General features: G+C 46.6%; 1 protein-coding gene across 1 annotated transcript in view; it reads right to left on the bottom strand.

Annotated features, from left to right (window-relative positions):
* Positions 1-49: 49 nt before the first annotated feature.
* The window catches only part of LOC115180486 (cyclin-dependent kinase 17-like), a 34,520-nt gene continuing 17,041 nt past the window's right edge, over positions 50-17,528 (bottom strand). The window contains exons 2-16 of the mRNA XM_029742628.1: positions 9,570-9,731; positions 8,628-8,792; positions 6,973-7,106; positions 4,725-4,850; positions 4,436-4,492; positions 4,203-4,317; positions 3,897-3,991; positions 3,684-3,746; positions 3,334-3,578; positions 2,845-2,942; positions 2,516-2,621; positions 2,213-2,255; positions 1,941-2,031; positions 1,766-1,843; positions 50-1,662 (exon numbers count right to left, since the gene is read on the bottom strand). Coding sequence (XP_029598488.1) covers positions 1,625-1,662; positions 1,766-1,843; positions 1,941-2,031; positions 2,213-2,255; positions 2,516-2,621; positions 2,845-2,942; positions 3,334-3,578; positions 3,684-3,746; positions 3,897-3,991; positions 4,203-4,317; positions 4,436-4,492; positions 4,725-4,850; positions 6,973-7,106; positions 8,628-8,792; positions 9,570-9,696 — 1,581 coding nt within the window. The 5' untranslated portion in view covers positions 9,697-9,731 and the 3' untranslated portion in view covers positions 50-1,624. The remainder of the gene's footprint in view (positions 1,663-1,765; positions 1,844-1,940; positions 2,032-2,212; positions 2,256-2,515; positions 2,622-2,844; positions 2,943-3,333; positions 3,579-3,683; positions 3,747-3,896; positions 3,992-4,202; positions 4,318-4,435; positions 4,493-4,724; positions 4,851-6,972; positions 7,107-8,627; positions 8,793-9,569; positions 9,732-17,528) is intronic.

Below are 17,528 nucleotides of genomic sequence, written 5' to 3'. Positions count from 1 at the left end.
CATCAGCTACTGCAATTTCACCCAGAAAACCACAATAAAGACAAGTGTATTTAGCAAACAGACAGATTTTACTGTGATGGTTATGAGAAATAAATAGTTCCAGTAAAAAGAGGTACAGGACTACCAACTGTCAGTGCTCCAGAGAGGTTGAGTTTACACCACAGCTGGCATTCCATGTCAGATGCACACACACTCAGGTAAGCTCAGGTCATTCTTAAACTTGAAAAAGTACAGTATTACAATATTAATATACATCACTGTCAGTTGAAAACACACACAGCGGCTTAAGTCTATTTAAAATTTCAATTTGAAATGTGTAAGGGACTAGTGGTCCAATGCAGACTGAAACAACAAATATTTTTTCTCCTTTGAGAGGCGAAGCTGCTGCCCCTTGACATGCCACACGACACTGTATTCACAAGGAGAGGTCAAAAGGTCAAACATAGAAAACAAAATCTCTTAATACTGTCAAATCAAGTCAGCCATTTTAAAACACCAGTCATCCTAGTATTGCCCTGAAATCATGGTACATCCCCACTCCCATGGCAGCTACAGAGTAAACCATTCAAAAAACTAGTAACTGCTTACAGTTATTTATGATGCACAAAAACAGCCGGTATTGTAGACCTCCAAAAAGGCAAGAAGAGAAAATTAAGAACTTGCATACAAGAACTTAAGTCAAGACCATCCTGGGGGGTTAGGGGAAACAGAGGGAGAGACCGATGGGTTCCTGTGGGAGGTCACATTACTTCCTGCGGCGCTGCAGTTTCTCTCCTCCCTAATCGTCGCTTTCCTGTTGCCATGACAAGCGGAGAGGGAGACCGGAAATGTCCTGGGGAGTCAAACTCCACCTTCTGCTGTGGTCCCATTCGTTGGCTAAAAGACTAAGGGTCGTTGTGTTCTCCCAATGACTGGACCCCATCTCAACCCCATTTTGACCCCTTCCTAACCCCCGTCTGGCTCCTGAAATGTTCTGGAATGTTCTAGGTCAAGGAGAATGAGAGGGAGTCCGGGAAATGATTCAGTTCAGATGAAAGATTTCCAGTTGAGGACCAGACACTCCCAGTCCCTCTCTCCCAGTCTGGACTGGTCTGGTCTCACTTCAGTCACACTGCCATCAGAGGAAGCTTGAGAAAGTACTTGAGAAAAAAAATGCTAAAAAGGCATTCAGTCTCTGAACACAATGACATGCACAACAGCAAAGGTAACAGCTATGATAAACAACATCGAGATCATCAGTGGAATCATAACCATAATTCATATCAATAACAATAGTAACCTTAGCGACTGGTCGGTTGTGCATGGTGTCGGAGTTCACATAATCATATACACAAACTGCGTGTTAAATACAGACAGTAGTAGTTTAGCAGCAAAATATACCCCCTTACCCCCCTTCCATATCTTCAAATAAATAAACGTAGTTCATCTCTCCCTCCCCAATCAACTCCAGACTTACTCACTCTATGGGGGTGAGGGGGGGGTGGGGGTGGGGGTCTCTCCAGGGCTGAGGGGCTCATGCGAGAGGGGGAGGGGGCTCTGTCCTGTTCATTCTCATCCAAAGCGAGAGTCAGTTACTATAGCAACAGGAACGAGCTCCACCCTGGAGCACCCAGGAGCAGAAAGTCTAGAAGAGCATGCTCTGTCTTCTGTTCTTGCTGTTGCCTGGAGAGATGGAGTGGATAAAAGAGAAAGCGAGAGAGTGTTCTATGAATGTCATAACAGTTATAAAGCTCCATATGTGTGTGTGTGTTTGTTTTATACACACCTGACTCTAGGTGTGAGGAGTTCCGATAGCCAGGGTCTCTCTGCAGTTGGATATCCTTCAGAGTGAATATTGATATACCTGAGAGAGCGAGGGAGAAAGAGAGGGGATTGTAATTATGTGTGAGTGTATCTCCGGGCCATTCAGGACTAGACCATCCCCAGGTTTAGAGACTCACTCTCATGCAGTGTGTGGACCTGTGCCCCCAGGCTCTTGAAGTAGGCCTGCTTCATAGCTTCATCTGCTGAGATCCTCTTCTTGGACTCATACTGGAGAGGAGGGACACCAACAGTTAACACACAGACAGTACAGCAACAACCAAACAGAATGAGTAAGGCAGAAGTGACTACTGTGCCCCCTGTTGTTCATTATCAGTACTGCATGCCAGTGGTTCAGAGTATAACTGCGTAGGTTACACAGTGTGTGGAAAATGTAGCCAGAGAAACTCACTTTCAGGAATGATAACACCAGCTCAATGCCTTCTGTGTCCAACCTGAAAAGGAGAGAGAGAGAGAGAGAGAGAGGAGGGAGAGAGAGAGAGAATCACAGGGTTTAATGTCAGTCGGTGGTGACTGATGGGAACTTGGTGGCTCAGGGGAAGGAAGGAAGTGGAGAGTTGCTTTACTAAAGTTCCACAGGACTTCCTGCCTCCTGTACTGACTAAACACACTCACATATACGCATTCACAAACCCACACAGAAACATGCGCACTCAAACACACTCATGGACGCGCGCGCACACACACACGGTACCTGGGCGCATGGTTGATGAACGGCTGAGGTTTGTATTTGGGGAAGTTGTAGGATTTGAATTCCTCGACGCCAGTGATCCCTGGCCAGCTGTCCTCTGATGGTGTGCCTGAAAAAAATAAGAGAGCGGGGACAGTCTTCAAATAACACTCTATCAACGTTTAGTTAACGCTCAAATAATGTCCCCATCACCAGCAGCATGCCTGAGGACTCTCCTGCTAATTTAGAGAGTTCTGTGGTTGTGTGTTCGTCCCTGTAGCAGACACGAGGTGGTGCTAGGTCAGTGGGTTAGTTAGGCTGTAACATCCAATCAGGATGTATTCTGTCCTCACCCAGCAGTCTGAATATGAGGTGGAGCTCGTCCTCTACGGTGGAGCCAGGAAACAGGGGCCGACCTGCAGCCATCTCGTAAAATATACACCCCACACCCCTACACACACACACACACACACACACAGAGAGAGAGAGAATTACACACAGCTTGTTCACACACACACACACACGAAAATAGAGGCTAGGGAGTAGGATGAAGGAGTTAGGATGTATAGCACTTAATCAAAGTTTATATGTGTAAAATACATTGAATGAAGTGGTTGTAGTTGCTAGGGTGTAAGGATATAGGGCCCTAAAACCTGGACCTCAAAGCCAGCTCCACTGCTTTTTATTTTATTCTTCCTCTCTAATAAGGGACTGATAGAGACCTGGGACACCAGGTGGGTGCAATTCATTATCAGGTAGACGAGAAAACCAGCAATACTCCGAACCTCCAGAGTAGGATTTGCTTACCCTTGGCGTAGGTTGTTAGGATGTAGTGTTCTTACCACATGTCAATCTGTGTGGAGTACTCGGAGGAGCCTAGCAGGACGTCAGGTGGCCGGTACCACAGAGTCACCACCTCGTTGGAGTACGTCTTAGTGGGGACAGACTTCGCCCGCGCCAGGCCAAAGTCAGCCAGTTTGAGTTCCCCTCTCTCGTTGATGAGCAGGTTCTGGGGCTTTAGGTCTCTGTGGAGAACCTTCCGCTTGTGGCAGTACGCCAACCCCCGCAAAATCTGGAACAAGAAGATCTAGAACCGCACAAACAACACGTTAACCACTATTATGCAAGTGCTTTTATCTAAAGTGACTTACAGTACAGTGAGTGCTAGGTTATTCGTCTTGGTCATACTCACCTTGACGTTGTGCATGCTCATGATGTTACCACAGTCATCCATGTACTGCTTCAGGTCTTTATCCTGCACAGGAAGTGAGGACAGCAGTCAGTCAGACAGGACAGGAAGTACATGTACAACAGCCTACTTAGGACAACAAACCTCTCAGATAATTGGGGCAGATATTTGACTACAAAGACCAGCATGCAGTGTGAGCCATTTAGTGATTCTCACCAGGTACTCGAAGACCAGTGTCAGGCTCTTGTCTGTGTGGACAATGTCATGTAAGGTCACGATGTTGGCATGTTTCAGGTCCTTCAGTAACGACACTGGAGAGAGGGAAGGAAAGAAAGGGATGAGGGAGAGCAAGAGAAGGGGTAATATATTGACAAAGAGGAGGAACAAGAAAAAAAAGAGCTAAGAGTGATAAAGAATAAAAGATAGAACGTACCATTGAAATCAGTAATGGGAGGATGAGGGAGCGGAAAAGAAGCAGGGATAAAGTGAGAGAGGAGGAAAGGTAGAGCGGTATAGACTCACCTTCTCTGATGGCGGTGCAGGGTGCTCCCTCTTCGTGCTCCAGCCTGATCTCCTTTAGCGCCACCAGGTTGTCAGTCAGCTTACTGCGCCCCTTAAATACTGTAGCATAGGTCCCCTATAGAAAAAAACTAACTGGTTATGACCGGAGTCAGAACAAAATAACTTTCAGGAACCTCTTGTGAAAAGCATGTTGTTTTCTGATTTTATAGGAGTATGTTTGTGTGTTCTCTGACCTCTCCCAGTTTGTCCAGTTTGATGTAGGTCTCCAGCTTCCCAAAACCAATCTCTGACTGAAAAACAGAAATAAAGAGATCATCTTCCATGTTGTTTGTCTTTTTTTCTGTGTTGAATGAAGTGTGTACAGGATACCTTCATTCACTACACAAAATGCCATACAGAGACAGTCCAATTCAACCTCATGCCTGTTGCCAGAAAGGAGGGCGGTACCTGAACACTGTAGGGCAATAATGTTATATGCCTTCAATCACTCTCTCTCACAAACACACACACACACACACGTACCAGTGAGGCCCTGCGTGAGAGTCGGCTGAGGGGCTGGTCAAAGGTAGGGCTGCTCAGCTGCAGCTTCTCCAGGTAACCGTCAGGGATACGGATGTCAGCAGGCAGAGACAGACGCTTGTTCAGGTCCTACACACACACACACACACACACAATATTGGGTTAGAGATCTAACATACACATCACATATATCATGTGTCCTATCGAATACTGCGTCTGTCTGTGTGTGAGACATGTAGACAGCAGAAAGCTCCATGACTACACCCACACATTTTGTCCTAGAAATTACTCTCCCCTCCCACTCACCCCAGAAAGAGAGACAGAAGAATAGAGGCGCTTATACAAAAATAATCCATACATGAAAATGGTTATTGAAGAGAAAACATGGCATCGCACAATCAACACAAAACAAGAGTGACAAAAACAACATAGATAAGCAAACAAGCAGCTTCACACACTAATGACACAAAAGCACACCCACCATGGGTATCACGCAACACACTTGTATACCGCCTGCCATCTCTCCCCCATACAAATAGATCAAAAGACAGCATCATGTTCTCGCTATAGCTAGTGATATGAATCAGTGTATTGTTACAGCTTACTAACCCCATCAACACGCCGCTTCAAAGGGAACAAAATGGGCCGAATGATATGTACCCACATGAGTGTTTGTGTGAATCTGGTTAGATGTAGTAACCGAGATGACGTGTGTGTGTGTGTGTGATTATTCAGATATCTGATGATTCCCATCTAAAAGGTCAAGCACCTCTTGTGCCTCCGCTCAGACTAATAAAATAAACACTTGGCATCAAGGAGAAATAGATAAATGTGTGTGTGTAATACCATAATACTGATATACAGGTAGTCAAGTACTGCTTACACTTCTCCAGACTGACCACCAGGTGGCAGAATATCAGCAGGCTGAGGAAACAGCATTCCTACCAGTGATTCTATAGGAACTCCGTAAACAGAACCAGTGAGACTGGCATGAACCCTGCACTAAATATATAGTATACATTCTAACAGTCCATGGGACACCAGGAACTAAGTCATAATTCACAGCATTCACCCACATAGAAAATAGCAAAAAGAACACAGCTTACACATACAGAAAAAAAGCAAAAACGAGTCACAGAGACAAAAGGAAAAACATCCCCAGGCTTAAAGAGCGACTGAACATACGCCGATTGGCACGTGTGGTTTCTGTTGCTTATTAGAAAAACAAGACTTCAATATTGGAGGTGTTTGTCCCCCATGAGACACTGTAGACGCGGAATTTCACTTCCTAAAAATCCCCAGAATGAATCGAAGATAATTCATTACAGATTTATTGAGTTATGATTAAAGTTATCGCCGAGGATGTTTTAGTTACACAAATGTACATCTAACCAAGGTGTTTGGTGCAGTATTTTTCAAGTAAAAAAATGCGCGATGCACTGTCTTACGTAAACAAAACCGGAACTGCTGGGCAGGTCTGTCACTGTTTATGCAAGTGGATAGAGAGCAATCACCGCAGCTGTTCACCCCATGTTAGTGGGCAAATGGACATAGTTAAATTAAAACTCAACCTTCATTTACCCGTTGTGAAGCACGGATGAGACTTACTTTATCACCAAAATTATCCTATTTACACTTTGTAGCAAATTTTGACACTAGAATAACTTTTTCAAATTCATACTGATGCCACATCAGTGCGTTTTCAAAGGGATTCATATCTTTTTAAAGGCAGTCCCTCTTTAAATCCCAGGTTCTCACTGAGCTATGTGGAGCAGTCTCTCTCCATCCCACTGTCTGTCCGAGGTTCCTCTCAGGATTGTTGACCAGCTATGTGGCAGGGGATCGTCTGGAATGTCAGCAGTCAGAGGCCAAGCTTGCCGCAGATTACTGTCACATGACAACATTCCATTAGTCAGTCGGTCTGTTTGTGGCCTGAACCAGCTCATACTTTCCACCCTGCCTGCCATCAACCCTCCTCTTTCTCCATCCCTCCATCTTCCTTTCTCTATCCCACTACCTCCCTTTCCCTCCACATCTCTCCCCCGATCTCTCCCCCCTCTTCCTCCCTGGTAACAGGTTTCATATCAGTATTCAGAGTCAGACAGTGAAAGCCTCTTAAAGTGTTCCCTGCTTATCTCTCCTCCCCACAACACCAACAGAGAAAGAGAGGAGGACAGAGATGGGGAGCAGGGAGAGGTGTAGTTCCCTTCTAGAAGGACAGGGATTGGTGGTGGTAGTGGGAGAGGTGTACCTCCATGGAGATGCGTCGTTGCACCCTGTTCCTCAGACACACCCCGGTGGGCGACTGCACCTCGTCTGACGACGTCCCAGACGCCTGGTCACTCTCCCCGTCTGAGCCCATCTTCAGGTTCTCATGGACGATGTCTTGGGAGGAGAGGAAGAGGAGAAAGAGGGAGGAAGAGTTCCAGTTTAGAAGCTGAACTTGCTCAATTTCAACATTTTGCCTGGCAAATGACACTCATGATCTTCTATGAGATACACATGGCAAGGATTTGCTATAGCTTGTGTCAAACTGAGTCAGTAGTTTGCTGTTTTTAGTAAGACTGAGAGAATAAGTTAGAGACAGAGAAAGGAGTGCTTTATCTCATTCTGTCAACAGTTACAGTTTATGGCCTGGTCCTGACCCTACAACCTCTCCTCCTCTCTCAAGTTCACTTCTTTAATTATCCTGCCGTCTCTCTCTCCTCTTATCCCTTCCCCCTCTCACCCCACAGGCCAAAGATGAAACACTAACCAACTCTGCTTCCTCCAGGATCATAAAAAACTACAGCCTCTGGTCAAGAACAGTGTGTGTGGGGGGGTGGACTAATGAACACACACACACACAGTGTGTTAATGAGTAGCTGTATCTGAGTGTTCTGGCACATATTCTCGCTGTCAACACCTCTAACCCAGCAGCCTGTCGTCATATCATCCCATATCATCCAGCACACTGCACTACTGTCATCACCCTCTCCCTCCTTTCTGCTTCTCTCTCCAGCCGTCTATCTCCTTCTCCGCCTACCAAATACCCCTCCTTTCTTTCCAACTCCACTCTCTTTGGCCCTATTTCTCCCTCTCTCTCTCTCACTCTGTTCTTTGAGGTAAACAGGTATATAACAGTGTGTTCTAATCTAGTTCCATCTTGTCCCAGATAGAGACTTGCCTGATTGTCTGTTCCCCCCCAATATCCCCAAACCCATGTAACTCTAACTGGGACACAGTTCAGTCTGAGGTGAAGCTCCTCATGACAACTTATAGACAAGACCACAGACCAAAATAGTTGGCTCACCCTGGACACCAGAGAACAGCTATCGTCATGGTGATGGCTCAGAGAAAATGTAGGGAAAACATTTGTCCTCAGACACACACAAACGTATGAAATCACACAAACATCGAACTTTTAGATGCAAATATACACCCGCACAAACACACAGTGTAGAATGAGAACGGTTGACTCATGCAAAAACACTTAATTGAGAGGAAGGTTGGAGATAAAGATGGAGAGGCAGCCGAGTCTGGTGTGTGTGATGAAAAGTCACACCATGACCGTGTCAGGATGGAACTCTCAGGGGCTATGACTAACTTCCTGTTTGTCCTCTGTCGCCATCTGCTCTTTCTCTGTCACTTCCTGGTGCACAGGCACGAGTATGCCCATCTCCACGGCAACTCACCTTGGCAGCTGGGTGACGACCGGGTGGCATGACCATGAAGGAGAACAGGCTGCTTATAGTGGTGCTGCTAGTGGGTGTGTAATTAGTAAATATGGCTGCATGTTTGAATGAGTGTGTGTTTGTATGACATGTGCGCGCGTGCATATGAGTGTGTGTGCAAGCATGTGTGCCGTTAGTGTATATGTGCTTGTGGATCCCTGAGTCTGTTTGTTATGCTCTCTGTGTAACTCACCGAGGCGGCTGCCATTGCTGGGGAAGGTCATGAAGGAACCCAGGCTTCCTCCGATGACACTGTGTGGTCGGCGGAGGGGGGGCTTCTTGAAGGAGCCGGTGTACTGGTGCAGGAACGAGTGCATGCTGTGAGAGGAGGGCGGTCGCCCATTACGCACGATCGGCTCTGCAAGGAGAAACATTATGCCAATCAATCAGCCCATCTATCCATCCATCCGATTCATCACGCAATCTACCAATGAATCAGTTATTTGTACAAGTAGTTCATGTACTGATCGGTCTTCTGTTGAGCAGAATTCAGTAAACAGAGTGCTTCCTTGTTTTATATAAAAACAGCAGAAAAGAACACTTATGCAACCTAAAGTAGGCCAGAGGATGTTAGCTTCAGACATTTTGGGCTGTTGCGGTATGTTTGTGAGAGTGTTTTCCTTTTCTGTGTGATGTCTTTTCCACAAACATTGTGGCAGAGTCACCTGCCGCCCCCCTGCGTTGTGTGTGTGTGTGTGTGTCCCAGTAGGCGTTTCATCCCACCAGGCTGCTTCTGTTGTTACATAAGGACATAAAGAGCTACTCTCTAGGACACAATCACTCACACTGCTGCTCGCTCTCCCTGTGTGTCAATTTCCCCTCTCGATGTCTCTCACCCCGTTCCCTTGGTCTCACTCTAACCACTTCAGATGGCAAGATAGGATACCATTGGCTGCCAGATACATCAAACATTTCAACTGTATCCTCGGGGTGACCCAAGGGCCCTAGTGTGTGTGTCCACTGGCTGGCTGTATCCTTCTCTACTGGCATTCAGTCAAGAGTCACTTCAGAATAGTAACATTATCAGTCTCTTATCACTGGGACTTGCACAGAGCACAGTAGGCGTGTGTGTGTGCTCTGTTTGTTTACTAATACAATCTCTAATACTCTCACACACACACACACGCCTACTGACCGTTGTCCTTGTTGCCGCCGTCCTCGATGGTCATCTGCTCGGCCAGTTCAGACAGAGACTCGTCTATGGTGTGGCTGGAGCGCAGCGTTAGAGACAGACGCCGCTTAAACCTCTTCATCTTCTCCATCACACACTCCTCAGGGTTGGCTGGGCTGGCAGGGCCTGTAGGGCACAGAGGGCAAAGGTCAGCACTGGACCCACACACACACACACAATGTTTAGGTGGCAAGGCGTAAACAAGTAACTTGTAATTGTCTCGATAAGAAAAGATGGCGCCGAAGAACATGGCTGACGTTTTACATTCTCCCAACCAATTGTGCAATTTTGTTATTTTTTTTGCAACTTATTTTTTAAAAACTTATTGTGTACATAATGTTGCTGCTACCGTCTCTTATGTCCGAAAATAACTTCTGGACATCAGAAAAGCGATTACTCACCGCGGACTGGAATAAACTTTTTCCTTTAACGAGTCCAACGAGAAGGATATCCTGCTTTCACTGGAACAGGCCCTGATCCAAGCCTTTTGAGTGAAGAAAAGACGCCGGAAAAGGAGACACAGATCTGGGATCCTTCTGAGAATCCGGAGGAGAGCGAGTAAACTCCCAATGCCTTACATTCTTCTTGCTAACGTGCAATCATTGGAAAATAAAACTGATGACCTACTATTAAGATTATCCTATCAACGGGACATTAAAAACTAACATCTTATGTTTCACATAGACGTGGCTGAACGAAGAAACTGGCAATATAGAGCTGGCAGGGATTTTCCATGCACCGGCAGAACAGAGACACTACCTCTGGTAAAACCAGGGGTGGGGGTGTGTGTCTATTTGTCAATAATAGCTGGAGCGCGATGTCTAATATTAAAGAAGTCTCGAGGTATAGCTCGCCTGAGGTAGATTACCTTAAAGTACCTTATGATAAGTTGTCGACCACACTATCTACCATTTTTTTTTTTTTACATTTTAGTCATTTAGCAGACGCTCTTATCCAGAGCGACTTACAGTAGTGAATGCATACATTTCATACATTTTTTCCCGTACTGGTCCCCTGTGGGAATCGAACCCACAACCCTGGTGTTGCAAACACCATGCTCTACCAACTGAGCCACACAGGACCAGAGAGTTCACATCTGTATTATTCGTAGCCGTCTATTTACCACCAGAAAGCGAAGCTGGCACTTCTGTATCCTCACCCCGAGGATACAGAACGCTCTCAACCAACTCCATAAGGCCATAAGCAAAGAAGAAAATGCTCACCCAGAAGTGGTGCTCCTAGTGGCTGGGGACTTTAATGCAGGCAAACTTAAATCCGTTTTACCAAATTTTTACCAGCATGTCACATGTGCAACCAGAGAAGAAAACAATCCTAGACCACCTTTACACCACACACAGAGATGCATACAAGGCTCTCCCCCACCCTCCATTTGGCAAATCTGACCACAATTCTATCCTCCTGATTCCTGCTTACAAGCAAAAACTAAAGCAGGAAGTACCAGTGACTCGCTCAATACGGAAGTGGTCAGATGACACGGATGCTACGCTGCAGGACTGTTTTGCTAGCACAGACTGGAATATGTTCCGGGATTCAACCAATGGCATTGAGTAATACACCACCTCAGTCATCGGCTTCACCTATAAGTGCATCGATGACGTCGTCGCCACAGTGACTGTACGTACATATCCCAACCAGAAGCCATGGATTACAGGCAACATCCGCATCGAGATAAAGGCTAGAGCTGCTGCTTTCAAGGAGCGGGAGACTAATCTGAACGCGTATAAGAAATCCCGCTATGCCCTCAGACGAACCATCAAACAAGCAAAGCGTCAATACGGGATTAAGATTGAATCCTACTACACTGGCTCTGATGCTCGTCGGACGTGGCAGAGCTTGAAAACTATTACAGACTACAAAAGGGAAACCCAGATGCGAGCTGCCCAGTGACGTGAGCCTACCAGATGAGCTAAATGCCTTGTATGCTCGCGTCGAGGCAAGCAACACTGAAGCATGCACAAGAGCACCAGCTGTTCTGGATGACTGTGTGATAACACTCTCGGTAGCCGATGTAAACAAAACCTTTAAACAGGTCAACATTCACAAAGCCGCTGGGCCAGACAGATTACCAGGACGTGTACTCAAAGCATCCGCGGACCAACTGTCAAGTGTCTTCACTGACATTTTCAACCTCTCCCTGACCGAGTCTGTAATACCTACATGTTTCAAGCGGACCACCATAGTCCCTGTGCCCAAGGAAGCGAAGGTACCCTCCCTAAATGATTACCGCTCCGTGGCACTCACGTCGGTAGCCATGAAGTGTCTTGTACCGAGTCCCCTCCGGTATTCCCTGTTCACCCACGACTGCGTGGCCAAACACGACTCCAACATTATCATTAAGTTCATTGATGACACAACAGTGGTAGGCTGATCACCGACAACAATGAGACGGCCTATAGGGAGGAGGTCAGGGAACTGTCAGTGTGGTGCCAGGACAACAACATCTTCCTCAATGTGAGCAAGACAAAGGAGCTGATCGTGGACTACAGGAAAAGGCGAGCCAAACAGGCCCCCATTAACATCGACAGGGCTGTAGTGGAGCGGGTCGAGAATTTCAAGTTCCTTGGTGTCCACATCACCAACGAACTATCATGGTTTAAACATACCAAGACAGTCGTGAAGAGGCCATGACAAAACCTTTTCCCCCTCAGGAGAATGAAAAGACTTGGCATGGGTCCTCAGATCCTCAAAAAGTTATTCAGCTGCAACATCAAGAGCATCCTGACTGGTTGCATCACCGCCTGGTATGCTAACTGCTTGGCATCTGACCGTAAGGCGCTACAGGCAGTGATGCAACCGGTCAGGATGCTCTTGATGTTGCAGCTGTAGAGCCTTTTGAGGATCTGGGGGCCCATAAAAAATATTTTCAGTCTCCAGAGGGGGAAAAGGTTTTGTCGTGCCCTCTTCACGACTGTCTTGGTATGTTTGGACCATGATAGTTTGTTGGTGATGTGAAAAACAAGGAACTTGAAACTCTCGACCCGCTCCACTACATCCCCGTCGACGTTAATGGGGGCCTGTTTGGCCCGCCTTTTCCTGTAGTCCACGATCAGCTCCTTTGTCTTGCTCACATTGAGGGAGAGGTTGTTGTCCTGGCACCACACTGCCAGTTCTCTGACCTCCTCCCTATAGGCCGTCTCATCGTTGTCGGTGATCAGGCCTACCACTGTTGTTTCATCAGCAAACTTGATGATGGTGTTGGAGTCGTGTTTGGCCACGCAGTCGTGGGTGAACAGAGAATACAGGATGGGACTAAGTACACACCCCCGAGGGGCCCCAGTGTTAAGGATGGCAGCGTGGCAGATGTGTTGTTGCCTACTCTTACCACCTGGGGGCGGCACGTCAGGAAGTCCAGGATCCAGTTGCAGAGGGAGGTGTTTAGTCTCAGAATCCTTAGCTTAGTGATGAACTTCGTGGGCACTATGGTGTTGAACGCTGAGCTGTAGTCAATGAACCGTATTCTCACATAGGTGTTCCTTTCATCCAGGTGAGAAAGGGCAGTGTGGAGTGCGATTGCTTCATCTGTGGATCTGTTGGGGCGGTATGCAAATTAGAGTGGGTCTAGGGTGTCTGGGAGGATGCTGTTGATGTGAGCCATGACCAGCCTTTCAAAGCACTTCATGGCTACAGACGTGAGTGCCACGGGGCGGTAATCATTTAGGCAGGTTACCTTCACTTCCTTGGGCACAGGGACTATGGTGGTCTGCTTGAAACATGTAGGTATTACAGACTTGGTCAGGGAGAGGTTGAAAATGTCAGTGAAGACACTTGACAGTTGGTTCACGCATGCTTTGAGTACACGTCCTGGTAATCCGTCGGGCCCAGCGGCTTTGTGAATGTTGACCTGTTTAAAGGTTTTGTTCACATCGGCTACTGAGAGCGTTATCACAGTCATCTAGAACAGCTGGTGCTCTCGTGTATGCTTCAGCGTTGCTTGCCTCGACGCGAGCATACAAGGCATTTAGCTCGTCTGGTAGGCTCGCGTCACTGGGCAGCTCACGTCTGGGTTTCCCTTTTGTAGTTCGTAATAGTTTTCAAGCCCTGCCACATCCGACGAGCGTCAGAGCCGGTGTAGTAGGATTCAAACTTAATCTTGTATAGGCGCTTTGCTTGTTTAATGGTTTGTCTGAGGGCATAGCGGGATTTCTTATAAGCATCCGGATTAGTCTGCCGCTCCTTGAAAGCGGCAGTTCTAGCCTTTAGCTCGATGCGGATGTTGCCTGTAATCCATGGCTTCTGGTTGGGATATGTACGTACAGTCACTGTGGCGACGACATCATCGATGCACATATAGATGAAGCCGATGACTGAGGTGGTGTATTCCTCAATGTCATTGGTTGAATCCCGGAACATATTCCAGTCTGTGCTAGCAAAACAGTCCTGTAGCGTAGCATCCATGTCATCTGACCACTTCCGTATTGAGCGAGTCACTGGTACTTCCTGCTTTAGTTTTTGCTTGTAAGCAGGAATCAGGAGGATAGAATTGTGGTCAGATTTGCCAAATGGAGGGTGAGGGAGAGCCTTGTATGCATCTCTGTGTGTGGTGTAAATGTGGTCTAGGATTGTTTTCTTCTCTGGTTGCACATGTGACATGCTGGTAAAAATTAGGTAAAACTGATTTAAGTTTGCCTGCATTAAAGTCCCCAGCCACTAGGAGCGCCGCTTATGGGTGAGCATTTTCTTCTTTGCCCATGGCCTTGAGAGCGGTCTTAGTGTCAGCTTCGTTCTGTGGTGGTAAATAGACGGCTACGAATAATATAGATGAGAACTCTCTCAAATGTTGCTCACATAGCAACATGCTAGCTTCCTTATCTTGATAGTGGTACAGCTGGGTTGGAGTAAGTACGTTGTTGTGACCATGTTATTATTCCAGTATGGACTGGTATTGTACATGCTACCAACACATGAACACACATAGGACAGTTAGAAGCCCAAATCTTAAGCTGCAAGAGTATGCATGAGAGGCCGAGAACACACGGGTGTGCTAAAATAGCACCCTTCATAAATAAACTACGCCTCCTTTTAATCTAATATTTATGATGAGTAGATGAATACTGCAGTCACCACACCTCTCCTCAGCACTCAGTTATGGCCTTCATAAAGCACAAATTAAACATGAATTTAACATCCAAACATGAATACTGCTTTCCTTAATTGCAAGCAAAATGCATTAACACACACACACACACACACACACACACACATAATTTATCAAGGCCATCTACTGTGGCTAAAATGACATGAGAGGTGCAATCCAGAGGTGAACTTGAAATCCACAGTACCAGCTACATATAGGAATAGCAGTCATACACACACTTAAAACACACACACACACACACACACACACACACACACACACACACACACACACACACACACACACACACACACACACACACACACACACACTGACCTCACCATCAGTGTCCTCAGATTGGCCACACCCTAAGTAACAGCAGTGGTCGTCATGTGGTTGTGTCTTGTTGTGTGATTGGTGGGCTGCAGTGACAGATCTGGTCCAGCGGCTGCAGTGATTGGCCGAGGCAGGCTGGTTGGCTGAGTGTGATGGGAGGTGAAAAGGCCACAGACTGGGAGAACTGGCCACATTCCATAGCAACACAAATACCTGCCTGGTCCGATGGTATGGCTGTGTTGTGTGTGCATCCATCCGTGTAGGATCTACTGTATGTGTGTAAGTATCAATTAATTATGTGTTGTGTGGATATGTTAGTGTATGATTTGTGTGTGTATGGTAAATATACATAAATGTATGTAGAATACAGTAAGTGTGTAGGTATCAGTATGTGTGTGTGTGTGTGTGTGTGTGTGTGTGCGTGCGCATGCTGACACAGCAGTAAGCCAGGTCATAGGAAACACCTTGTTCTCTCTGCCTCAGGCCAGTTTCCCTGCCCATTGTGTTGCCGCGGTGACGCCCCTCGGACGAGCGGGACCCACCCTTCTAACCCCCTCACACCATCCCGTACAGGACAGTGATAACACACTGCCAGCTAGCAGTGACGGTTGCAGTGTGTGTGTGTGTGTGTGTGTGTGTGTGTGTGTGTGTCTCTCTCTCTCTCACACATGGGATACAGTTAGCCACTACAGCAAGAAAACATCCTAACACAGCACTAACCTCACATCAGACAGACAGACACAAGAAGAGGACCAAGATTATCTAGCTATTCATCTCTCCAGCCATCTACACTATATATACAAAAGTATGTAGACACCCCTTCAAATTAATGGGTTTGGCTATTTCAGCCACACCCGTTGCTGACAGGTGTATGTAATCAAGCACACAGCCATGCAATCTCCATAGACAAACATTAGCAGTCATAGGATGTCACCTTTCCAACAAGTCAGTTCGTCAAATTTCTGCCTTGCTAGAGATGCCTCGGTCAACTGTAAGTGCTGTTATTGTGAAGTGGAAACGTCTAGGAGCAACAATGGCTCAGTCGCGAAGTGGTAGGCCACACAAGCTCACAGAACGGGACCGCCGAGGTGCTGAAGTGACTGTTAGCCAGCCCTAATCGCCCAACATCAATGCCCACCCTCACTAATGCTCATGGCTGAATGGAAGCAAGTCCCAGCAGCAATGTTACAACATCTAGTGGAAAGCCTTCCCAGAAGAGTGGACGCTGTAACAGCAGCGAATGGGGGAACCAACTCCATATTAATGCCCAGGATTTTGGAATGAGATGTTCGACAAGCAGATGTATACTACATGACCAAAAGTATATGGACCTTTCTCTTTCACTCCCGCAGAGATCATTAGCACAACTGTATACAGTCATGGCAAAACGTTTTGAGAATGACACAAATATACATTTTCACAAAGCCTGCTGCCTCAGTTTGTATGATGGCAATTTGCATATACTCCAGAATGTTATGAAGAGTGATCAGATGAATTGCAAAGTCCCTCTTTGCCATGCAAATGAACTGAAACCTCAAAAAACATTTCCACTGCATTTCAGCCCTGCCACAAAAGGACCAGATGACAATGATTCTCTCGTTAACACAGGTGTGAGTGTTGACGAGGACAAGGCTGGAGATCACTCTGTCATGCTGATTGAGTTCGAATAACAGACTGGAAGCTTCAAAAGGAGGGTGGTGCTTGGAATCATTGTTCTTCCTCTATCAACCATGGTTACCTGCAAAGAAACACGTGCCGTCATCATTGCTTTGCACAAAAAGGGCTTCACAGGCAAAGATATTGATGCCAGTGAGATTGCACTTAAATCAACCATTTATCGGATCATCAAGAACTTCAAGGAGAGTGGATCAATTGTTGTGAAGAAAGCTTCAGGGCGCCCAAGAAAGTCCAGCAAGCGCCAGGACCATCTCCTAAAGTTGATTCAGCTGCGGGATCGGGGCACCACCAGTACACAGTGCTGTGAGTGCATCTGCATGCACATTGAGGCGAAGACTTTTGGAGGATGGCCTGGTGTCAAGAAGGGCAGCAAAGCCATTTCTCTCCAGAAAAAACATCAGGGACAGACTGATATTCTGCAAAAGGTACAGGGATTGGACTGCTGAGGACTGGGGTAATGTCATTTTCTCTGATGAATCCCCTTTCCGATTGTTTGGGGCATCCGGAAAAAAGCTTGTCCGGAGAAGACAAGGTGAGCGCTACCATCAGTCCTGTGTCATGCTAACAGTAAAGCATCCTGAGACCATTCATGTGTGGGGTTGATTCTCAGCCAAGGGAGTGGGCTCACTCACAATTTTGCCCAAGAACACTGCCATGAATAAAGAATGGTACCAACACATCCTCTGAGAGTAACTTCTCTCAACCATCCAGGAACAGTTTGGTGACGAACAATGCCTTTTCCAGCATGATGGAGCACCTTGCCATAAGGCAAAAGTAATAACTAAATGGCTCGGGGAACAAAACATCGATATTTT

This window comes from Salmo trutta, chromosome 40 (assembly GCF_901001165.1).
Source record: "Salmo trutta chromosome 40, fSalTru1.1, whole genome shotgun sequence".
Taxonomy (NCBI): Eukaryota; Metazoa; Chordata; class Actinopteri; order Salmoniformes; family Salmonidae; genus Salmo; species Salmo trutta.
This window is presented reverse-complemented; position numbering and strand designations above follow the sequence as displayed.